Source organism: Hemitrygon akajei, chromosome 31 (genome assembly GCF_048418815.1).
Source record: "Hemitrygon akajei chromosome 31, sHemAka1.3, whole genome shotgun sequence".
NCBI lineage: Eukaryota > Metazoa > Chordata > Chondrichthyes > Myliobatiformes > Dasyatidae > Hemitrygon > Hemitrygon akajei.
The window spans coordinates 6960066-6985885 of record NC_133154.1 but is presented as its reverse complement, the minus strand read 5'-3'; the positions used below and the strand labels follow the sequence as shown (position 1 = coordinate 6985885).

At 43.7% G+C, this 25820-nt stretch overlaps 1 protein-coding gene across 1 annotated transcript; it reads left to right on the top strand.

The window, feature by feature from the left end:
- The first annotated feature begins 1133 nt into the window (after window positions 1-1133).
- On the top strand, window positions 1134-25033 carry LOC140718974 (ankyrin repeat domain-containing protein 54-like). Its single transcript, XM_073033286.1, has 8 exons — window positions 1134-1438; window positions 10995-11042; window positions 11913-12011; window positions 13421-13492; window positions 16054-16101; window positions 17881-18005; window positions 21001-21108; window positions 24322-25033. The coding sequence occupies exons 1-8, from the start codon at window positions 1201-1203 to the stop codon at window positions 24394-24396; spliced, it is 813 nt and encodes a 270-aa protein (XP_072889387.1). The 5' UTR covers window positions 1134-1200; the 3' UTR covers window positions 24397-25033.
- The last annotated feature ends 787 nt before the right edge of the window (window positions 25034-25820 follow it).

The following is a 25820-nucleotide window of genomic DNA, read 5'->3' as shown; positions in this document are numbered from 1 at the left end:
GTTAATAACTTCAGATTCTTTGTAGTTTCTAACTTGTTGAAGTGGTGAAATCAGTTCATTTTCACTTCCGGCTTGTTTCTGGCAACTCCAAGCCAGAATGCTGTGAAACCATAGTAAACAAGCATTCTAAATTGCCTTGCTTCCTATTTCTTGCCAACTATCAGTGACAAAATTTACTGCTTTTTGAACACAAGCTCACATAACTGATGCTGTTTAAAAACTAAAAAGAGAAAATCTGCAGATGCTGTAAATTCAAGCAACACACAAAAAATGCTGGCCAGGCAGCATCTATGGAAAAGAGTATAGTTGACGTTTCGGGCTGAGACCCTTCATCTGTCCTGTATAGATTCTGCCCGCCCTGCTGAGTTCCTCCAGCATTTTGTGTGCGCTAGTATTTAAAAACTCTAAGTAAGTTGTAGCATCTAACAGCTACACAAGTGCACTCGACTGATGCTAGTTAGGACCTGTTAAGCAAGTCTCCAGCCCCAATTAAACAGCATAGTGTCCCAAATAAATGAAGGGAATCCTGGCTATTTTCTTGATTAGTTTTTGTTCTTTAAGAGTTGTCCTGATTAACTGATGGTGCAATTAGCTGGAATCCACTGTAGCTGGAAATCAAGGGAAGTTTTAAATTGGAGAAATAGGTAGGGCAGAGAGCAGAAGGGCTGTTGGTTATTGAGCTGAGACCAAATATAAGTTGATTGACCTTGGAATTAGTCATGCTGATAGTGCTCAGTTTAGTTGCTTGGAAGCACATAAATCACGTAAAATAATGGAAATGAGAAAAAGGAACACAGCAACTGCTGTAAACTCAAATAAAGAGAATGTTGGGTATACCCAGCAAGTCAAGCAGCATCTGTGGAGAGAGAAACTGAAAAGCTGATTATCTGAAGCTGTAGTGCCCCTAATTTAATGGACTACCAATCCATGTAATGGGAACAAGAAAAATATTTTCCTCCTACAATATCTGAAATCAACAGCAAATTATATCTGTCATCAGGCACTGTGTCTGAACTTCTAATCGGTCGCAGGACCAGGTTCGTTCCCGCCCACCGAAGGGCAACCCACGCCGCAATTGGATAGAAATGACAAAGCCGACCCGAGGGTGGGTTCTGATTGGCCAGCGATTAGGTCAGTCATCTTGACGGCGCCCTGCGCTCCCACTGACAGGGAGAAGCGGCGGCGGCGGCTGACGGCATCATGTCGGAGCAGCCGATCTCGGAGGCCGAGTGCGCGGTGTCGGAGCAGAGGTTGCAGATGGCGGCCGCCGCTCTGCTGCAGCACAGCGCCCAGGCGCAGGCCCGCCTGCACTTGATGTGGCAGCGGCCGGAGGATCATCAGCAGCAGGAGCAGCTGGGTGGGAAGATGGGCGTCAGCCGCTTGAGGCGGCAGTTCAAGGCGCACCGTCGGGGCAGCCCCCTGGGCAAGGAGGCGCACGGTGAGTGCGGGCGGGCGGGCGGGCACGGGGCGGTGGCGCGCGCATGTAGGAAACGCGCCCCGTAAGGGCGCGAGGAATGGAGCGGGGACGCGCGGAGCCTTCGCTTGTCAAGCCTGTGGTTGAGTTGTTACTGTGTCCCCCCAACCCCTCCACCCGTTCACCAGAACACCAACAGAGAAAGAGACAGACAAATACACACAAAGAGACACACACAGACATACACACACAGACACATACACACACACACACACACACACACACATACACACACACACACATACACACACACAGACACATACACACACACACACATACACACACACAGACACATACACACACACAGAGACATACACACACAGACACACACACACAGACACACACACACACACAGACACACACACACACACACAGACACACACACACATACACACACACACAGACATACACACACAGACACACACACACAGACACACACACACACAGACACATACACACACATACACACAGACACATACACACACAGACACACACACACATACACACACACAGACACATACACACACACACACATACACACACACATACACACAGACACATACACACACATACACACAGACACATACACACAGACACATACACACACAGACACACACACACACACACACACACAGACACATACACACACACACATACACACACATACACACAGACACATACACACAGACACATACACACACAGACACACACACATACACACACATACACACACACACAGACACACACACACATACACACACAGACACACACACATACACACACAGACACATACACACACACACACACACAGACACATTCACACACAGACACATACACACACAGACACATACACACACACAGACACAGACACAGACACATACACACACACAGACACATACAGACACACACACATACATACACACACAGACACATACACACACACACAGACACATACACACACAGACATACACACACACAGTCTGAGACAGACACATACACACTCTCACAGACAGACACACACACACCCTCACACGTACATGTACTCGCATACACACATACATGTACACACACACACACAATGCTGGAGGAACTCAGCGGGCCAAGCAGCACCTATTATATTGATTAGGTCACTATATTGAACCCCCCCCCCCCATGAGAGACAACACCAGGGAAATTGCAAGGTCTGATCTTGCCACTGAAGCCTCTCACTGGATTAACTCATGAAAGTTGCTCACAGTCACAAAGCATTTTGGTGTTCTAGTGAACAACACACACAAAATGCTGGTGGAACACAGCAGGCCAGGCAGCATCTATGAGGAGAAGCACTGTCGACGTTTCGGGCCGAGACCCTTCGTCAGTGCCCTTCATTAGTCGACAGTGCTTCTCCTCACAGATGCTGCCTGGTCTGCTGTGTTCCACCAGCATTTTGTGTGTGTTGTTTGAATTTCCAGCATCTGCAGATTTCCTTGTGTTTGCTCTTGATGTTCTTGTGTCCAGCTAGAATCATTGCACTGTCATCCTGTTGTTGTTGCTTGTGTTGTTCCGCTGAATGTGGTTGGCATGCTTTGTTGGCGCCGGAATGTGGTGTGATACTTGCCGGCTGCCCCCAGCACATTTTTAGCTTGCCGTCTTCTGCTTGGGCCCTCAGCTCCCAGTGGAATGTAAGCCGTCAATGACCTTCCATCTCCATCATCCTCAGTTGTGAACCAGGTATTGTCGGCTGTGCAGGATCCTGATGACTTTCCCTGAGCTGCATCTGGTGCTCAGCCGATGATGAGCCTCTTTTGACAAAGTCGATGGAGTTCATCAATATTTTTATAATCCATCTTATTCACTGTACAAGAAATTGGTCTATACAGCTTCGCCAGAGCCTGGTTGGCTAGCCTTACCCGTTCCACCTCTCACGACGGGGATGTAGGGTTAGATGTTTAGAGGTATCTTTAGGTTGTACTGGTAGTTAATGTTGTGTTTCACAGTACGTTTCGATGTACCTGTGATAAATAAATGAACCTGAATCTGTGGTGGGGAATAGTCAGTCGATGTGGTGGGGAATAGTCAGTCGATGTTTTGGGTCTGAAATATCAGCTGTTTATTCCCCACCATAAATGCTGCCTGCGTTGCTCAAGATTTCCAGCATTTGCAGAATCTTTTTGTATCTGTGCTCAGTGGCAGCAATTCCTAATTGAGTTAGTGGGTTTGATTCCTGCAGGAAAGTTCCCCACATCCTTTTACATCCAGGAATTGTTGTGAATGAACAGATCAATAGAGGGTCCACTGTATTCCCAGTGAAGGAATCTCATTATGGACCTGAATAGCCTATCCCGGGCCAAAAAAAAAAATACTCCACACAACAGCAGTTGGGGCTTCTGTGCACCATGGACAGTCCCCACGTTGTGACAGGGAACTGCCTTATACGTTGGAAATGAACAAAAAGATAATGTGTGGTAGAACAGCTGTGACAGGTGAGCAATCAGGCAGGGGAAGAGCTCTGCCAACTGACGTTTCTGCCTCAGTGACTACTCAGCGCTCCCAGTTCGATGGTCGCAGCTTGGAGTTGATTGGGAGAGAAGGTATGTGGAAATGCCCCATTTCCCACCTGGCAGAAGTAGCCTGAAATTCCACAGCAGCCAGCAAATCCACCTTCATTCAACCTGCCAGTCCCCCAAGCGCTCATTCGTATGTACGGGATGCTCGTAAAATCAGGCGTTTGTAACCCAGGGGAGCCCTGTACTGAGACGCTGATGGCTTTTGGATTGAATGTTTAATGTTATGAGCTGATAGGATGTGCAAAAAAAGTCTTGTGTTTTAAAGATTAGCTTTTTAAAAAGAAAATTATCACATGTACTTTGAAAGATACACAGAAATGTGTCATTATGCAGCAACAACCAATACAGTTGGACGATTATGCTAGGGCAGTCTGGAAGTGTTGCAACGCTTCCAGTGCTGACATGCATGTCAACAATTTTACTAACTCTAACCTGTACGTTTCTGGAAATTTCAAAGTACATTTATTATCAAAGTATGTATGCAGCATGCAACCCTGAAATGATGGCAAACACTGAATATAAAACACAGAAAGGCACACTTCAGTTCAGTTCAGTTCGTCTTCATTATCTGCAGGCTGCCCTGATTCAAAAAAATTGTCCAAAAGTAGCAGTGAAAATAAAGGAACCAGAACTAGAAATAGAACACATCATAAAAACTGAATGGAGTCCTAACCTACAATCCTTGTCAATTAAAGCTTTCTCCTGCCCCATCTGCCGACAGCATCGAGAGAGAGAGATCACTTGAATGCAGGGACCTTCCCTTGGGAGCAGCGAGAGAGAGAGTGAGAGACTGCCAAACGCAGGCACCTCTGGCAGCAGCAAGTGAGAGGCTAGCATTTGGCGCTGAACACTCGTTCGCTTTCCGCACTCTCCTTGATGATTTTAATCTTCCACGGTGCTTTAATCAGCGAGATTAGTGAGAGATGAAGTTGATCACGGGCCCGTGCCACGTCTCCAGGCTTTCTGATCTTCGTGCTGCTCAGTTTGGTCACAGCCTTGTAGAACACTCTTGGAGACCACAAACTCACACTGCCAGAATATATATAACAGACTGTAACAGTAGCAGAACCATATGTGAAGCAAAAAGTAATGAAAGGAATTGCTTCATGACCCATATTGAATTCGTTACCTTTGGTAGTGTTGTTCGCTGGCGCCCTCTTCTGGGAGGAAACAGCATCCAGAGGAAACCCATGGGGACATGGGGGGAGCGTACTCTTTACAGACATCGGTGGGAAGTGAGTCCTGACTGGTGATTGTCTGTGCCATACCATGCCAGCCAGTTTAAAAAAAAAAGAAATTGCAAGACTGACTATATAAAAAAAAGTTACATGGGACCTGTGTTCTGCATCACTTGACAAGGGCAGCTGAGCCCTGGTTAAACTTCTGAATGGGGATGCCAGAAGGAAAAAGACTTGTCAGAAGACATGATGATTGGCTGTTGACCTGAAACATTATCCTTGTTCCTCTCTTCAGCCTGAGCTGCAGATCATTTCCAGTATTTTCAGTTTTTATATCAGCCGCCTTGGAGCTGACGATACTAGAAGGGTCTTAAAAGAAAGTAGTTCACAGTTTAAGCAAAAACTGTTGTCAATCACAAGACTTATTATTTGTTGCATGTTCCTAATATAGTAGATTCCAGTTAATTGGGACATATTGGGATCAGTAGCCCAATAACTTGGATGCCCTAATTAATGGAAGTTTCATAGAGGTAGTTTAAAAGGAACATTAAAAAAGACAAACTGTTTAACTGAGTAACAAATTATGTACTTAAATGAAATACAGAACAAATTATAACACTGGAGTACTATAAAACTGTATTAGTTCTTAATAATTATCAGCAGAGGAATTCATCCAGTGTCGTGTTCTTTTCATTGATTGCGTAAATGATCAAAATCAGCACAGATACCTACTACAGATAATGGACTGCCTTCAAATCTTCAGTTATTGTAACATTCAAGATGATTGTTGATACCATCAAGTTCTTCATTGTTCCTAACTTGTTGAAGTAGTGAAGTCGTTTCATTTTCACTCCCGGCCTTTTCTAGCAACTCCAAGCCTGATTGCTTGAGACTGCAATGAGTAAAAGACTTCTGAATTGTGTTACTGCTTACTTATTTATCACTGCTTTTTGAACACAAACACACGCAACCGTTTGCTCTAAGCATGGTGTGTCTAACAGCCCTACAAATGCTCCTCTTCTTTGGTTGTCTATTGAAATCCGATGATGACGTCCACTCCTTTAACAGTGAGATCTTTGATGACTATACAGTCCTATCCTGGACCCACAAGCTCTATTGCAGGTGGGACATGTATATGTAGTAGTGGTGGCGACCATGACTGCATTTCTTTTGGCTCTCTTCTGCTGTCTTCTGGTAGTTCTTTCCATCTCCAGAATACGAACCCCATCCCTACACAGCTGTCGCCAAGTGGTACGGTCAGCAGCAACATCCTCCAGGTCCTCAGGCCTGATCCTTAAAGCATTCTTCATCTGATCCTTACGGCGCTTCTTCAGTCCTCCAGCTGAGCATGGACCGTCAACATGGGGGCATCCTTATCCCGTGCCCCAGCCACTGAAGGTGACACTGGGTGATCATGGCCTCAATACTTCTGCAGTTTACTTGTAAATACTTTACAAGTATTTCAGTGTGAGGCACCCATTCACGTCAGGTAATTCCCAGGATGCGCTGAAGGCAGCTTATGTGGAAGCGCTCCAAGGACTTGATGTGATGGCTGTAGGTTACCCAAGCTTCACAGCTATAAAGGAGGGTGGTGACACAGACTGCTTGGTATACAGCAACCTTTGTGGAGGAATGAAGCCTCCTGTTCTGAAAGACTGTATGCTGAAGTCTCCCAAAGGCAGCTGATGCCTGTTTAATGCGGCTCTGGATGTCGTTGTCAATATCCTTAGAGAGAATGCTCCCCAGCTATTTGAAAGATGGCAGTACTGACAGCTTTTCATCACCAACAGTGAAGGCGGGTAGGGTGGGTGGGACACTGGTACTCCATTGGCAAACCATTTCTGTCTTGGTGGTATTGACGGTCAGCCCCATCGTGCTGTATGCTCTCACTGCCACAGAAAGGAGTGTCTGAAGATCCTCTGGAGTATGGGCCACAAGAGCACGTCTGCATACTGTGGCTCCAGGACCCGCTCTCTACAGAGTTGGGTGGTTGTGTGAAGCCTCCTGATGTCAAAGAGGTTGCCATCTAATCTGACGTCCACTGCCACACCGCTGCTGTCCTCAATCTCATTGTGGAGAAGCTTGGTAACACACAGAGGATGTTAAAGAGTACTGGCGCTAGCACACACCCCTGCCTCACCCCTGTGCATACAAGGAAGGGCTCGGACTCTTGTCCTCTGATGGTCACCCAGCAGTCATCCCATTGTGGAACTGGCGGAGGATGTTAACAAATTTATTGGGACAGCCAAACCTGAGGAGGACATCCCATAAGAGCTCTCTTTGCACAGTGTCGAATGCTTTGGAGAGGTCAACAAAGGCCATAAACAGGTCCAGATGTTGCTCCTGGCACTTTTCCTGAAGCTGCTGGGCTGTGAAGATCATGTCAATCGTGCTCCTGTTCTTCCTAAATCCACACTGCGATTCAGGCATCATTGACTCGGTGATATTGCTGATGAGTCTCTGAAGCTTCACCTTAGCCAGGACCTTTCCAACAACAGAAAGAAGTGTTATGCCCCTACTATTGCTGCAGATGGCCTTGTCACCCTTGTTCTTATAAATGACAACGATGTTTACATTTCTTCATTGCTGTGGGATGTTCTCATCAGTCCAGGCCTTGGTGATGTACTGGTAGAGGGTGTGCATACACATGTACCGTCTGTTCTTCAGTAACTCAGCGAGGATATTGTCAGTGCCAGGGGACTTGTTGTTCTTAAGGGAATGGATGCCGATAGAACCTTCTGGAAGGTTGGTGGTAGACTGAGGTCGTGGATAGGAGGAAGTTCAGGCAGTTTGTCCAGGATGGTGGAATCTGCGTCAGAGTCCTGATCAAGCAGGGTGTTAAAATGCTCAGCCCACCTCAGCAGAATGGTATTCTGATTCTTCAGAAGTGTTAGACCATCTGCTGTTTTCAGAGGAGTAATGCATTGATTTATTGGGCCATAGATGGTTTTGACAGCATTGTAAAAATTATGCATGTCATTATTATTGGCAAAGGACTGGATTTCATGTGCCTTTTCAGTCCACCACTCATTTTGTATGGCCCGCGTTGGCTTTTGCACTTTCAAAAGCCAATGCTGCCTGATACTGGTGGATGAAGGTTTGTCTAAAGTTGCCCATGTGCTTTGTGCACATCTACAACTTGCTTAAGGGCATGCAAAAGGCACACCTACAAATGCACTTAACTGATGATGGTTAGAAACTGTTTGAAAACAGTCTTCTGTCCCAATTAGGTGGCAAATGAAGAGATACTGGTCTGTTTTTTCATTAGGTTTTGTTCTTTAACGGTTGTCCCAAATTTGTGCCTGTCCTGATTAGCTAATGGCCCCAATTAACGGGAATCCACTGTACATGTAAATGTACAGTACTGTGCAAAAGTCTTTGGTACATATATGTAGTTGTCAACATGGAGCGGAGAGTGAATTTGTAAATCTGGTGGGAGCAAAGGATGTTGAGAATGGTGAGGGTGGAGTGCCATGGGAGGGTTGGGGACAGGTGGCACAGAAGGAGTGTCAGGGGTTTGGGGGGTTTGGTGTGGGTGCAGACACACCCAGCTCTGAGACACCAGGCAAGGTCATTTGATTCCAAACAATTGGTTTATTGATCATTAGAGAATGTCTCTGTGGTGCTTCTCAAACTCTCCCCTTTCTCTAATCATGATTCCTCTTTCCCTGCCCCCTTCCCACTTTAAGTCCACAATAGACACCCACATCAGAATCAGATTTATCATCACTCACATGCCATGAATTTTTTTGTGTCAGCAGTACAGTGCAATATATAAAATTACTACTCTACTGCACAAAAGTCTTAGGCACCTATGTATATACAGACACACACACACACACACACACACACACACACACACACACACACACACACACACACACACACACACACACACACACACACACACACACACACACACACACACACACACACACACACACACACACACACACACGTATATATGTACACATACACCTAAGAATTTTGCACAGTACTCTAAATGTATAAGGCCAATAAAGTTGATCCTTGACTTATCAAGTACTTTCAGAAACGTAGTTTAGACCAACACAGTGACTTCTTAGGTGGTAATGTGATCATTGAGCAGATACCTCACTGAAATTCAACTGGCCAGTTTTGGTTTGGAGCTAGTGATACCCAACGTTAACGTTTAAAGTAAATGTTATAATCAGAGTACATATATGTACTTCATACAATCCTGAGATTCAATTTCCTGCAGGCATACTTAACAGATCTACAGAATAGTAACTATAACAGGAACAATGACATCAACCAGAGTGCAGAAGACAAGAAACTGTGCAAATACAAATATGAGTAAATTACGAGAACACGAGAAAAGATAAAGAGTCCTTAAGGTGAGATAATTGGTTGTGGGAACATCACAGTGGATGGGCAAGTGAATGTAGTAATCCCCTTTGATCAAGAGCCTGATGGTTGAGGGGTAGTAAATGGTGGTATGAGTCCTGATGCTTTTTTACCTTTTATCTGATTGGAACAGCGAGAAGAGACCACGGCCTAGGTGGTGGGGATTTCTGATGATGGACGCTGCTTTCCTACAACAATGTTTCATGTAGATGTGCTCAATGGTCAGGAGGGCTTTACCCGTGATATACTGGGGTGAATCCTACCTTTTGTAGGATTTTCTGTTCAAAGGCATTGGTGTTTCCATTCCAGGCTGTGATGCAGCCAATCAGTATACTCTCCACTACACATTATTGAAGTTTGTCAAAGTTTTAGATGTCATGGCAAATCTCCACAAACACCTAAGGAAGTAGAGGCAATATCGTGCTTTCTTCGTTTTGCAATTGCACTTGTGTGATCTCTGTATTCACATAGTGCCATACAGCAAATGTCAGTAGGTTAGCTACAATTTTACCAAAAGTGTTTTTCTAATGATATGATTTGTTAGTTAGTGCAGGCCTGTTATTTCCCGAACAGGTAGAACATTCACTTACGATGTTTGCCATAACTATGGGAATGTGCTGTGCTATAAATCTCATTATTGTCCTTGACTTCTCATACTGACAGTAGTTTTATAAAATAGATGAAATGATGGCAATTTCCTTGAGACACTTAGATCCACCTCAAAAAAAAGTAATTACTTTCTCGAATGTATGAATATTTGTGACTTTGGATAGTGTATGTCTGGAAAGCAAAAGTCAAAATCAATGGTTTTAAAGATGAATTCCACACACAGACTTGTGTTGTTAACCTGCAATGTACGGTTCAAAGTGAATTTATTATAAAAGTACACGTTTCCTTGAGATTCGTTCTGTTGCAGGCATTTAACCATATAACGTATAATAATTACAGCATGGAAACAGGCCATCTCGGCCCTTCTAGTCCGTGCCAAACATTTATTTACAGGAAAAAGGAAATAGAATTTTATGGAAAAATGCTACTTAAACAGACAAAGCCTGAAAAAGTATCTGTCTGAAAAAGAAGACAAACTATGCATATAGAAATATTACTGAGAGCATGAGTTGTAAAGAGGCATTAGGAGTGCAGGTCATAGAATCAGTCGGGGGTAGTGGTGAATGAAGCTATCCACTCCAGTGGAAATGACTGAAATGCTTAATAAGTTTACCAGAAGCAGATAGATGTAAGAGCCCGTTGCATTTGAAACAACTAGATCGAATTTTAAATGTCATTAACAAAAAATTACACAGGAGCAATCTGATTATTCGAGTATTCTGATACTGATTTGAACTGTTGCCTATTTGATCTATTCAGCTTGATCTGTGAGTTTTACAAATGATTCTGTTTACTTTGCAGCACAGAAACGATTACGAGAAGCAGCAAATGCAAACGAGGTTGAGACTGGTATGTTTGAATTACCTTTGCGTTCGCACAGTTGTTCCTTTCCATGCCTTGAGGCGCATTGGGTGGCAACCTTGTCTTTTCTTTAGGGTTTGTTCTGGATTTAAACACGGGACCTCTAGCCTCGATGTCTGGTGCAGTTGTCACTACACACCCGGCCAGTGAATTGTCTCTAAATTGTGATGCCCTGACTGAAATGACGACAGTCCTCGAGAAGCCAGCTCCTTGCTGACTTCTGGTATCTGCATTCTGTAGCTTTCTCCTCCCATTTGTAGCCTCTGCTCAAAGAAACCTCAAAAGAGCCCCTTTTTAAAAAAAATGACTGTCAGTCAATGCGCAAAGAGAGAATAAACAAATTGTGCAAACAATAAAAGTAAGCATATACTGTAGCTTCAGAATTGAAGTTTTATGAAAGACACAAAGCCAGGCATCACTGCAGCTAGAACAGGCCGCAGCTTCAGTTCAGTGCGGAGCAGCAAGCAGAACCGGTCCTCGCCTCTCCTCCGGTCCCAACACCTCGACCTTTTCAATCAGGCCCGGTGCTTAAGCCGTCCAGACTTCAGGTTGTTGCTTGCTTTCAAACCACTCGGGGCCTGATCCTGCCGCCACGATTCAACCCGTACCTGACCTTTCCGGTTCGGCCTGGCGTTTAAATCAATCAGACATCGGTACTTCCCCTCGCTCTCGTGGAGGCCACAACCCTGCCTTGTCTCTGCTTCCCTATTTTCTCTACACAAAATAATTCTTGATTCGAGTGCTCAATGACCTGTTTTAACCTGAATTGATTGAGATGGTGAAAATTGAGTCAGAAATGACTGCTGAATGCTTGTCACTTGACTTATTTTTTAATCATACCTTTTCTGTTCTATTTAGTGAGCCAGTTACTCGAAGGTGGTGCTGATCCATGTGTAGCTGATGACAAAGGCAGGACTGCCCTTCATTTTGCCTCTTGTAATGGAAATAGCTCAATTGGTGAGTGGAGCTGGAGCAAACTTTGGGGTTGAGAGGGATAATAAATCAGCCACGATGGAATGTGGAGCAGACTTGATGGGCTGAATGGCCTAATTCTGCTCCTATATCTTATGGTCTTATGGAGTATTGCTTGTAGTTCTGTTTAACATGCAGTAGGAGGGAGGTAATTGCACTGAAGAAAATTCAAGGATATTCGCCAGGATGTTACATGGATTGGGGGTTTTTAGTTGTGGGGAGAAGTTGGGTAGGTATAGGTGGCTGTGGGGGGGGGGGGGTGTAACCGGATTGAGATGTAAAGATTGTGTAAGGCGGGATATCACAATGAAGAGGATATTGATTTAAAGTAACGGGAAGGAGTTTTAAAGAAGATTGGAAGGGAGTTTTGATTTTACATGGAGAGCGGCTGATTCAGTAGCATGCAGAAGTTTGGGCAGCCCTGGTCAAATTTCTATTACTGTGAATAGCTAAGCGAGTAAAAGATGACCTGATTTCCAAAAGGCATAAAGTTAAAGATGACACATTTCTTTAATATTTTAAGCAAGATTACTTTTTTATTTCCATCTTACAGTTTCAAAATAACAAAAAAGGAAAAGGGCCTGAAGCAAACATTGGGCATCCTGCGTGGTCAGTACTTAGTAACACCCCCTTTGGCAACTATCACAGCTTGTAAGCGCTTTCTGTAGCCAGCTAAGAGTCTTTCAATTCTTGTTTGGGGGATTTTCACCCATTCTTCCTTGCAAAAGGCTTCTAGTTCTGTGAGATTCTTGGGCCATCTTGCATGCGCTGGTGTTCTGAGGTCTATCCACAGATTTTCGATAATGTTTAGGCGGGGGACTCTGAGGGCCATGGCAAGACCTTCAGCTTGCGCCTCTTGAGGTAGTCCATTGTGGATTTTGAGGTGTGTTTAGGATCATTGTCCTGTTGTAGAAGCCATTCTCTTTTCATCTTCAGCTTTTTTTTTCACAGACGGTGTGACGTTTGCTTCGAGAATTTGCTGGTATTTAATTGAATTCATTCTTCCCTCTACCAGTGAAATGTTCCCCATGCCACAGGCTGCAACACAAGCCCAAAGCATGATCGATCCACCTTCGTCCGTGCTTAACAGTTGGAGAGGTGTACTTTTCATGAAATTCTGCACCCTTTTTTTCTCCAAACGTCCCTTTGCTCATTGTGGCCAAAAAGTTCTATTTTAACTTCGTCAGTCCACAGGGCCAGTTTCCAAAATGCATGAGGCTTGTTTCGATGTTCCTTTGCAAACTTCTGATGCTAAATTTTGGCCGCAAATAGCAGAAAAGTCACACCACATAATACCACATAAATCAATCCCTCCTCTTGACTTTGCTGATTTCTTTTGGATAAAACACAGTACATCAGCTGTCCTCTAACCTTGTTTCCTCTTTGTGCTTTAGTACAGTTGTTGCTGGATCACGGAGCAGACCCCAACCAGAAGGATGGATTGGGAAACACACCGTTACATCTAGGTATGAGAGAGATGAGAAATCCTGCTACTAGTTGTTAATGAACTCAGGTCGTCAGGGAAATAAAACTGCAGAACAAGGATTGAATATTGAAAATTATTTCTGCATTTAAAGACATGTTTCACTATTTTTGCATTGATTTCCTTTGTTGTTTTATTTATTTATTGAGGTACAGTGCAGAATAGTCCCTTCTGGCCTTTCAAACCACACTGCCCAGGGACCCCCGATTTAACAATCACAAAACAATTTACAACAACTAACTAACCTATCAACCAGTACATCTCTGGACGGAACATAGGAGGAAACACATACTGTCACAGGGAGAACATGCAACCTCCTTACAGGGAGTGGAGGGAATTGAACTCAAGCCTCTGACACTTTAAAGTGTTGTGCTAACTGTTAATGCTTGCAAATGTACTTGAAATGTGTCAGTTGACATTGACCCCAACCTGCACAAAAGATCAAATTTTACAGAAGAACATTTTTATCCCGAGCAACGCCTTCCCAGAGCAGCAAAAAACAGACAAGTGCCAGCCAGTTCTGTCAGCGGTACATTCAGCTTCCTAATGGGTAAAACAGTATAGTTTGGTTCTGAGCCACAAACTCAACAGAATCCGGTTTACTATCACTGGTATGTGTCGTGAAATTTGTTGTCTTTGAGGCAGCAGTACAGTGCAATACATGATAAGAGAGGGGGAAAAAACTAAATTGCAATAGTAAATATATATTAAATTGTTAGATAAGTAGTGTTAAAATATAAATTTTAAAAGTAGTGAGATAGTACTCAAGGGTTCATTGGGTGGCATGGTAGCGTAGTGGTTAGCACAACGCTTTATAGTACCAGCGACCCAGATTCAATTCCCACCACTGCCTGTAAGGAGTTTGTACGCTCTCCCCGTGACTGCGTGGGTTTCCTCTGGGTGCTCCAGTTTCCTCCCACAGTCCCAACGGCATATTGGTATACAGGAAAGAAAGGGTTACCGTATGATGAACGACTGGCAGCTCTTGGGCTGTATTCCCTAGAGTTCAGGAGAATGAGGGGGCTCTCATAGAAATATTATGAATGTTAAAAGGCCTGAACAGATTAGATATTGCAAAGCTATTTCCCGTGGTAGTGAAGTCTAGGGCAAGAGGGAATGACTTCAGGATTGAAGGACATCCTTTTAGAACAGAGATGTGGAGAAATTACTTTAGTCAGAGGGTGGTAAATCTGTGGAATTTGTTGCCACGAGCAGCTGTGGAGGCCAAGTCATTGGGTGCATTTAAGGCAGAGATAGATAGGTTCTTGATTAGCCAGGGCATCAAAGCGTATGCGGAGAAGATAGGGGACTGGAAGATTTGGATCAGCCATGATTGAATGGCGAAGCAGACTCAGTGGGCCAAATGGCCTCATTCTGCTCCTATATTTTATGGTTGGTAGGTTAATTGATCATTATAAAATGTCCTGTTATTAGGCTAGGATTAAAAAATTTGGGGATTGCCGGGCAGCGTGGCTTAAAGGGCCAAAAAAGCCTATTCCGCACTGTGTCACAATAAATGCCCATTCAGAAATCGGATGGTGGAGAGGAAAAAGCTGTTCCTGAATCGTTGAGTGTGTGCCATCAGCCTTATGCCTTATGGTAGCAATGAGAACAAGGGTTTGACCTGGGTGATGGGGCTCCTTAATGACAGACACTGCTTTTTAGTGGTATTGCTCCTTAAAGCTGTCCTGGATACATTGTCTAATTGAGTTAATTAAAGCAATAAACGCACACACAAAAAAATTGCAGTTGCCCCATGCTGGAAACATTCAGAATCTGTAAAATGAGGAACCTACTTAATGTCAAATGCATTAGGCCAAAGGGTCTGTTGCTGTGCGATACAATTGTATGATTTTCATCAAAACTGGAAGAAAGAGAAAACAGTTTAACATTGAAATCCATAGAGGGTGGGATGTGGATAGAACTATCTCTGATAGGTAACTCAATGCTAATTATCGTTATTGTAGCTTAAGAAGTTTCTTTTACTTGTCCTTCTTTACTGCCATGATGGGGCCAAACACATGCTGGAGGATTAACACCTGATATTGCATCTGATTGCCTTCTCACCCCTTCAATTCTCATCTGCCCATCACCTTCCTCTGGTTCCCCTCCTCCTTCCCTGGTCCACTGCCCTCTCCTATCAGATTCCGCCTTCTACAGCCCTTTACCAATTCCAGCAATCACCTCCCAGCTTTTTACTCCTCCTCCCCTATCCCCAGCCACTCATCTTCTCCCTTGCCTATCACCTCCCAGTTTTTTACTCCTTCCTCCCTCCCATCAGCCACTCACCTTGCCCCTGAGCTATCACCTGCCAGCTTGTACTCTTCCACCTCCCTCCTCCATCTTCTTATTCTGGCTTTTGCCCCACTCCTTTTCAGTACTCATGAAGGGTCGCAGTCTGAGACGTTGACTGTTTATTCCCCTCCGTAGATTCTGCCTGACCTGCTGAGTTCCTCCAGTGTTTTCTGTGTTCCTCCAATGCCTTTGTACCTCCATGCTTTACAATGTAAAATATTATCTAACATTTGATTCTGTTCTTCATAGCTGCCTGTACAAACCACGTACCAGTGATCACTACACTGTTAAGAGGAGGTATGTAATTGCTACTAATTTTAAATGTATATATAGTTACTAATAGTTTGCATTTACAAGGGACTTCTTATAATAACGTGGTTCTATTTTTCATACATCCTTACAAATTGCAATCTACCCTTGTATAAGTGTATATAATCTGCCTACTATCAGTCCTAGGACAAAGTGGACTAGCCTAGGCTACGACTGTGATGACTTCTGTGCATTGATTTTCTGATTGATATAGGTCAAAATTGGGTTAATAAAGTTGAAGTTTCTTTGTGGTGAGAACAATTGAAATGGAAATATGAGTCCTTGGATTGGGGGAATAGTAGATTTACTTGTTTGGCTTGAAAATCAGTCACACCAAATACTGTTTTTGCTTTGCAATTTATAATTATTATTTTTATTCTCCATGAGCGAAGCACATCATCAATCACTTCTGAATCTTATTTGGGGAAAATTCAATCAGTTGCATCCAATCATAACTGCTCTTAAAATTCCAACAGGGCCGCTTGAAATGAAATAGTTTCTTGTGTAAAACTATCTCTGCAGGGGAACTGGGACCACGTTGTCCTTAAGATAAGTACAAAAGATTCTGCAGATGCTGGAAATCCTGAGCAACACAAATAAAATGCTGGAGGAACTCAGCAGGTCAGGCAACATCTATGGAAATGAATAAACAGTCGAGACACTTTGTCAGGACTGGACAGCATTTTGTGTGTTGTCCTTTAGGTGCCTGTGGTGGGCAGTCATGGGGCAATACTGTCTCACTACCCCAGCACCGGATGGGGAAGCCCCTCAAAACTAATCAATAAGCTCCAAGACCTTGGTCTCAATACCTCCTTGTACAATTGGATCCTTGATTTCCTCACTTGCAGTCCCCAGTCAGTTTGGACTGGCAACAACATCTCCTCCATGATCTCCACATCAGCACAGGTGTACCACCAGGCTGTGTGCTTCCTCCCCTGCTCTGCTAGCCTTACACTTATGACTGTGCGGCTAAGTGCAGCTCTAGTGCCATATTCAAGTTTGCCAATGAAACCACTGTCATGGGCAAATCATAGGTGGTGAGGGAGATAGAAAACTGGCTGAGTGGTGCCTTAACAACAACCTCTTATGGAATGTCAGCAAGACCACGGAGCTGATTGGTGACTTCAGGAGGAGGAATCTGGAAGTCCATAGCTAGTCTTCATCAGAGGTGGAGAGAATCAGCAACTTTAAATTCCTCGGTGCTAGCAGATGGAGTTTAACCTGGTGAAATGTGAAGTGTTGCACTTTGGGAGATCAAATACAAAGGGGCAGCACTCTGTTAATGGCAAGGCTCTGAAATGTTGTTGTGCAGAGGGATCTCGGGGACCAAAGCTCCTTGAAAGGTGACAGTTCCGGTGCTGTCACAAGCAAGAGAAAATCTGCAGATGCTGGAAATCCAAGCAACACACACAAAACGCTGGAGGGACTCAGCATCTATGGAAAAGTGCACAGTTGACGTTTTGGGCTGAGACCCTTCAGCAGGACTAAGTACTAAGTTCTTTAACCACAAACAATTTTGTCACCTGAAAAGCATTTGAGACCTTTGACTACATTATCCTCTCCCCCTGTATATTTGGTTTCATTTAAGTTATTGGTGACCAGCAATGGAGTTGCTGTTCAGTTCACTGGCTTTGAGTGGTTCTGCAACAGGTAGAGGTGATTCAGTTTCGTACCGAAGCAGCAGTTCAGACTGGGCCAGCTGGAAACTCCTGGTCTCTGGTGACTGGCAGTAAGATGCTGACAGGAAACCTCCTTTGTTGCCCTCAGGTGCTCGAGTGGATGCCCTCGACCGAGCAGGAAGGACGCCGCTCCACCTTGCTCGATCTAAACTGAACATCTTGCAGGATGGACATTCACACAGTTTAGAGGCACTTCGGGCTGAGGTGAAGCAGGTAAGAGAAAGGTTTTTTTTCCAGCAACTGACCTGTCTCTCTGCTTAAAACTCTTGATTGCATTTTGAAACTAGCTGAACTCCCATGGTGATGCAGATGAAGTCAGCAAAGAGAAACTCAGCAGAGAAATGAACCTCCTGTAGAGTGTAGTCCTAATCCCTGTTATTATTTTGTATTGCAATGCTTTGGTCTCTTCCCAAGCTCCTGTTATCTTTTCATCCTGTACAGAACCTCTCCCCTTGTACTAATTACAATTTACTGTATCTTTCTGTCTCAAGTAATCGCTAGCTAATCTCTTTAAGAACAATATCTCATTTGACTTTTATAGACTGCAGTCCAGTGGCATGAACATTGAATTTTTCAGTTTGTGTGTTTAAATCCAAAGTTCTTTTAGAAGTCAGAAACAAGGCACAAAATCTGTTGCTTCACAATTGTTTTATTAAGAGTTGTTTTAACAGAGGAAAGTTTAACAGACAATGACAGAGAAAGCTAAAATTCGGAATAAGAATATATCATGAAACATCTATTTTATATCTATAGAGATAAGGAAAATTCCATTCTAATCTGTAGATTGAACTTAGAACATAGAAGAGTACAGCACAGGAACAGGGCACTTGGCCCACACTGTTGTGCCAAACCAGCTAAAAAAACAAATCAAAAGCACCCATACACTAATCCCTCCTACTGTATCTCACCATTTTTCTTGTATCACATGTCTATCCTTTAAAACCTCTTTGCCCCTGACACCATACCAGAGTTTTATTAACTTGTAACATAACCTCCTGACTTTTGAACTCATTGTCTTGACTAATAAAAGCAAGCATTCCCTAAGGGAACTTAACTACCTTATCAACTTCTGTGGCCACTTTGAAGGAGTGATGAACTTGGATCCCAAGATCTCCCTGTTCAGTAGCACTCTTGAGGAACTTGCCCATAACAGAATTTCGTCTCCTTGCATTTGGCTTACCGAATTGCAACGTGTCACATTTATCTGGGTTAAACTCCATCTGCCATTCCTCAGCCCATATCTGCAACTGATCTATATTGCACTGTATTCTTTGCCAGTCTTCCACACTATCCACAACTCCACCAATCTTGGTATCATCTGCAAATTTACCCACCTACATTTTTCATCCAGTTTATATGAACAGCAGGGGTCACAGGACGGATCCCTGCAGAACCACTAACTACAGATCTCCAGCTCAATTGAGTCCCTTCAACCATTACCCTCGTCGTCTTTGCGCAAGCCAGTTCTGAATCCAAATAGCTAAAAGGAAAGTACTTGGCGATACTGCAATAAAAGGTTAAGCAATGGGAACAGCACATTCACTTTATGCAGAACTTTCCAGAATTATACTCTGTATAACCACTTGAGGCACATTAAACTGTTATGTATATAAAGACTACTTAAAATACAAGCAGATAAATAACTGTCAGATTGCGAAGAAAATGACAATAAACAGTCGGATCCAACAGTAACCCACTCCCCTCCCCCCGTGTTGCTTTCCCACTCTCAGCAATCTACCCAGGGTCACCCTTCAACTATTAATCTTGTCCATCTAACCCAACCTCTCCCTTCTTACCTGGACTCATCGCCCTCTCTCAGCTGGTTCTATCTGCTCATCATCTTTGTACCTTGGTGTCTTCTCTCCTTCTTTACCTCCTCCTCACCTTGTTCTGTCTGCTTTTTTTTAAAAAACCCTTCTATATCTCTGTCTCTCTAACTTTAATCCTGTGCCTCTGAAAGGCAGAATCTGATTAATTTATTTACCACTCGAACATTGAAATACGTCATTTGAGTTGACAGCCAGCAGAACCTAAGGAGGTGCTGGTAGCCTGCGAGCGTCACCACATGTAGCATGCCCACGGTGTTCAGCAGAACCAAAGGAACAGGAGCAAAGCAAGCCCCTTTCCTCCTTCCTGTCCACCCACTCACGCACATAGACAGTCATCCAACCCCAGGAGGTTCTGTGTCTGCACCTCATGGACTCAACGGACTTGCAGACCACCAACTTCCTTGGCAGGCTCGCACATCCAGGGCTTTGGCCATTGGATTTTGGCTTCCCGACTTCCATTCGATCCCAGGACCTGTCGTTGACATAACCCTGAAATACTCTCATTCTTCCTGAACATGGTGTTTTTCTTTTTCTCTCTTCTACCAATAGGAGTTCAGAACACAACCAAAGAACACAATTTGCTAAACACACACAAAATGCTGGAGGAACTCAGGAAGTCGGGCGGCATCTGTGGTGGGGTAATAAACAGTCGATGTTTCTAGCCGAACCCCTTCATCGGGACTGGAAAGAAAGGGGACAGAAGCTAGAATAAAGTGGTCAGGGGGAGGGGAAGGGATACCAGCTGGCAGGTGATTGGTGAGACCAGGTAAAGGGGAAGGTGGGTGAGTGGGGGTAGGGGGTGTTTGAAGTAAGAAGCTAAGAGGAGATAGGTGGAAAAAAATAAGGGCTGAAGAAGGGGGGAATCTGATTGAAGAGGACTGTGGCCATGGGAGAAAGGGAAGGAGGTGAAGGGCAGGAGAGGAGAAGGGGTAAGAGGGGAACCAGAATGGGGAAAGGAAAAAAGTGGGGGAAGAAATTACTGGAAGTTAGAGAATTCAACGTTCATGCCATTAGGTTGGAGGCTACCCAGATAGAATGAGGTATGGCTCCTCCAGTCTGAGCTCACCCTCATCATGGTCTGGAATTTGACAGCCTCTCTTTCTTGCAGGCTCGTTTTCATTATTGCCTGACTCATTTACAACATAGAAGCGGGTCATCTGCTCTGCCGTCCAGTAAGATGATGGCTGCTCCCTAATCCATTTTCCCAGATGGACCCTAATATTGACGGTGTGAAACTGTGCACGACTTGTGTGTTTGGTACTAGCTGGAATGATTTCAATAACAACTGAAGTTTAACGCCTTGGGGATGTTTGCTGTCACCCAAGTACTGCAGGTACTGCATTAGGAGTGTGTCAGATTACGCTGTTTCCCTTCTTCAGATCATTCAGATGCTGCGTGAGTACTTGGAGCGACTGGGTAACCATCAAGAAACCGAGCAGTTGGATGATCTTTGTACAAAACTTCAGATGACCAACACAAAGGAAGAGGTAGGTGCAAACAGGGGAAGGGGTTCCAGTTAAGGATAGTTGGTTGAGTAGGGGAAAAATCTCAAATCTCAGTGACTGAAGTGTTTGGCCACTGATTTTAATAGCCCTGATTCTAAGGATAAGAATAAAAGCTAATGAGTGGAGGCTCAAGGTGTTAGGTGACCACTTCTTGGTTTTATGGGAGAGAAAGCCTTTGATCATTTCTGCTGGTACCAGCTGCTGGTTATACTCTCCCCCGCCAGCCCCAAACGCTCAGTCTGTTGACTTCCTCTAAGACTGTAGCACCGTCCAGCACTATTTCCTATGAAGACAGTTCTACCCCAATGTTTCTAATCAGACTGAGCAGTTCTCCCAAGATTTTTATTTATATTCTGGTGTTGGCCATTTTAGACCATAGGACATAGGAGCAGAATTAGGCCATTCATGTCATCTGCAGCATTCCATCATGGCTGATTTACTATCCCTTTCAACCCCATTCTCCTGCTTCTCCCTGTAACCTTTAGCACCCTTACTAATGAAAAACCTAAAATCTTAGCTTTAAATACTGTGGATTCCAGTTAATTGGGCCATTTGTTAATCAGGATAGCTGCTTATTTGAGACAACTCTTAAAGAACAAAAATGTATTGAGAAAATTGTTGGGATTCCTTTCATTTATTTGGGGCACTATGCCGCTTAATTGGGACAGGAGGCTTGCCGACCAGGTTGTAACTAGCATCAGTCGCATGTACTTGTGTGGCTGTTAGACGCTTCCACTTGCTTAGAGCAAAGTTTTTAAATGGTGTCAGTTGCATGTTGTTGGTGTTCAAAAAGCAGTGATTTTTGTCACATAGTTGGTGAGAAATTCAGAATTGTTTTGCTCATTGCGGTTTCAAACATTCAGTTGTGGAGATGCCAGAAATGGCCAAGGGTGAAAATGAAACAGTTTCACTACATCAACAAGTTAGGAACTATGAAGAATTTGAAGGTATCGACAATCATATTGAATGTTACAATGAAAATGAAGATGATAGCATCTGCAGTCCCTTGTGTCTCAGCTGATTCAGCATTAAGTTCCGATTGAAGCGGTGAATTACTTCGTCAATGCAGACAGCACTTCTGCTCACCGAACCAAATGAAGATCTCGGAACTGTCCATTTCAATCCCTACACCAAAGCAAGGGTTAGAGGCAGTAACTTCAGGTCTTAAGTGGTGTTGATGAGCTTTATAAAACTATACACTCAGTGGCTATTTTGTTAGTTACCCCTTGTACCTAATAAAGTGGCCACTGAGTGTCTTCTGCTGCTGTAGCCCATCCACTTCAAGGTTCAACATGTTTTGCATTCAGAGATGCTCTTCTGCACACCACTGTTGTAACGTGTGGTTATTTTGAGTTAAGATCACCTTCCTGTCAGCTTGAACCAGTCTGGCCATTCTCCTCTGAACTCTCTCATTAACAAGGTGTTGTTACCCACAGAAATGCTGCTCACTGGATGTTATTTTTTTGCAGCATTCTCTGTATGGTTGTATGTGAAAATCCCAGGAGATCAGACCACCCCATCTGGCACCAACAATTATTCCACAGTCAAAGTCGCTTAGATTACATTTTACCCCCGTTCTGATGTTTGGTCTGGATGACAACTGAACCTCTTGACCATGTCTGCATGCTTTTCTGCATTGAGTTGCTGCCACGCGATTGGCTGATTAAATATGTGCATTAATGAGCAGGTGTACCTAATAAAATGGCCACTGAGTGTAGAATGGTGCAACACAGTACAGGCACTTCGATTCACAATGTTCTTCTTCTTGTTTTAAGGCAGTTGGCACCCAGCTTAATGGTGCATTACCACCACCTTCTGTTCCGGAGTGTGGATCAAATGATACACTAACATTCTAAATCCCTTCACCCTTTCCCACACACACACATACCCTAATCTACACTTTATCCTTCTTTCTTTGGCCATTCTAGTACCCTATTCCTGCTTATCCATCAAATCCTATAAAAAACCCGTGTGTCCCTTAAGAAAGCTAAAAGTACCCTGACCTGTGCTCTCTCACCCATTCCCAGTAACCCTTTTAATGTGAATTCTTGCACCCCCCATTTCCCTTAGATTAATTCTCATCATCTCTCTCTGTATCCCATACTTCCTGCAAATCAGAATTATGCGTTTTGCTGACTCCTCTTCCTGACATTCCTCACACAGTCCTGTCTGCTGTTTCCCTATCATTTTCAATGTTTTGTTTAGTGCACAGTGCCCCAGCCTTAACCTAGTCCACCCAGTTTCCTCTCTTCTGTATCCACTGCCTACCCTAGTACCTGTAACACTCTTTTGTGTTTGATATAAATGCCTCCCTTTCCCCTCCCTTTCCCCTCTGTCTCATCTTTCTTGCCACATTTGGATGACTTTTTCCCAGATTACACACTTAGCCTCTGCTTTACTGATACTAATGTGCACTTCAATATTATCACAATGTTGGGCTGACTTTTTAATCTTTTCCATCAATGACTTCTCATCCCAGCTCTGCATACTGTCAGTGTCCCGTTGTAAAGTACAGCAACTTTCTAACGATCCACAACAGCACCGACCTTAATGTCATCTGCAGACTTGCTGTCCCACCCTTCCCCTTCCTCATCCAAGTCATTTATAGGTTTGGTTTATTATTGTCACGTGTACAGTGAAAAGGTTTCGGTTGTGTGCCTTACTGGTAAATGTATTCAATGCACGAATATATTGGTGTAGTTAAAACAGTGAGAATGTAGTGCAGCAATTACAGAGTAAGTGCTATGCAATAGACAAATAAAATATATCTGCAGATGCTAGAGAACCAGGGTAACACACACAAAATACTGGAGGAACTCAGCATGTCAGGCAGCATCTGTGGAGAGGAACCAAGTCTACATTTCAGGCCAAGACCCTTCATCGGGACCCTGATGTGTCACGGTGTGAAGCATCCACCTATCATCTTCCAGCTCCTCTCTTCAGCCCTCTCCTCCACCCACCTACCCTCTCCCATCATCTTATTCTGGCTTCTTCCCCTTTACGCGTCTTGGCCCAAAATATTGACTCTTTATCTCTCTCCATAGATACTGCCTGATCTGCTGAATTCCTCCAATGTTTTGAGTGTGTATTGTGCAGTCGGGTAAATAAAGCTCATGGTAGATTGAGCACTTAAGCTCAACTATCCATTCAAGTCTGTAATTTGTAACTTGCTCTTGCCTTCCTGTTGCTCCACAGGTTGATGAAGTGGCTGATCTCCTTTCGAGCTTCACAACCCTCAGCCTACAGATACACAACTTAGACAAAAGGTAACTGACTCCGTTCCCAGCACTGCCATTGTTAAAATATGGCAGGAACCAAAGGAAGAACAAAGACTCTCGTGAGACCTGTGGAAGTGATGATGTGACTTCTTCATCTCTGTCTGCTTGTGGTCTTGGTCTTAGGAACTTTGCAGGATTCTCATTTTCAATGCAATAAAAATGTTGATGCCATTTTGGAACGAAGCTTTTGAGTTTCACAATCCATGTGTTAATTGTGCTGGATTTTGAAAATAATGTGGACAAGTGTGCACAAAGCTGGCAGACTTCATATTCCAACACGACATCTGCAACACCATATGCGGTAATTTATGATGAAGTACAAGGAACATTTTCCAAGTATTTTTATTTAATTATACATGTTGATAGTTTAACTAACACCTAACAATCCCTTCAGGGGTTCCCAACCTGGGGTCCACGGACCCTTTGCTTAATGGTAATGGTCCATGGCATAAAAAAAGTTGGGAACTCCTGAATCCCTTGAATTTAATCTTAATGGGCCTGTGTTACTGATTTGTGTCATGAGAAGTTACCATTTTTATCTGTGATAAAAGAATGTAAAATTGTAATGATAAATGGGTTTTCAATGCAGAGTTTCAGCATGTAAAATAAAATTCAAGAAACATTCACAAGCATGTGTCCTGATGAAGGGTCCTAATCCAAAATGATGACTGTTTACTCTTTTCCATAGATGCTGCCTGACCTGTTGAGTTCCTCCAGCATTTTGTGTGTTGCTTCAAGATACTTTAAGTTTTGGTGAAACTGTAATTTGTTTAATCTTCAAATTTCATTTTGCAATTTTTCTTTAAACAGTAGAGCTAAAGCTCTACACAGCGTGGAGCATAGTGTGAACAGATTGAGACTTCAGTGGTGGTGTGGTATTGAGTACCATATCTGTGCCTAATTCTGCTCCTATGTCTTACGGACTTAATCAAAATCAATGTGGGCACCAAGTGAAATTACTGTTCCTTTGGTACTGAATGGGAAGAACAAGGTTACAGCTTTGTTCATCCACACTTCCCTCAGCTGAACTGGCCTTGATGACGAACACTACATGTATTCTCAGTACAGGCTCTCACACAGATGGTCTGAACCCGCTCCTTCCTCTCTCACCATTTAGAAAGGCATCCATCTGTTGAGTCTACTCTAATGTGCAGCCACAGCATCTGCAGCAGTATTTGTTACCTGTGGCGCAGTCGCTAAATGGAAAATAGGCGAATGCCAACTCCTACTGATGTGTCCTTATGTGTCTGAATTCCATTCCGGAGATTCCAGTGAATTTGGGGATTTCTCAATTGTTAGGGGATGTTGAACACTAGAACTACCTGCAGTGTTGAGTATATAAGATTCTGATTCTATTCTGAAGAGCAGTTCTCCATAACCTCACTGATGTTTGTAGTACAAGCTACAGAACTGAAA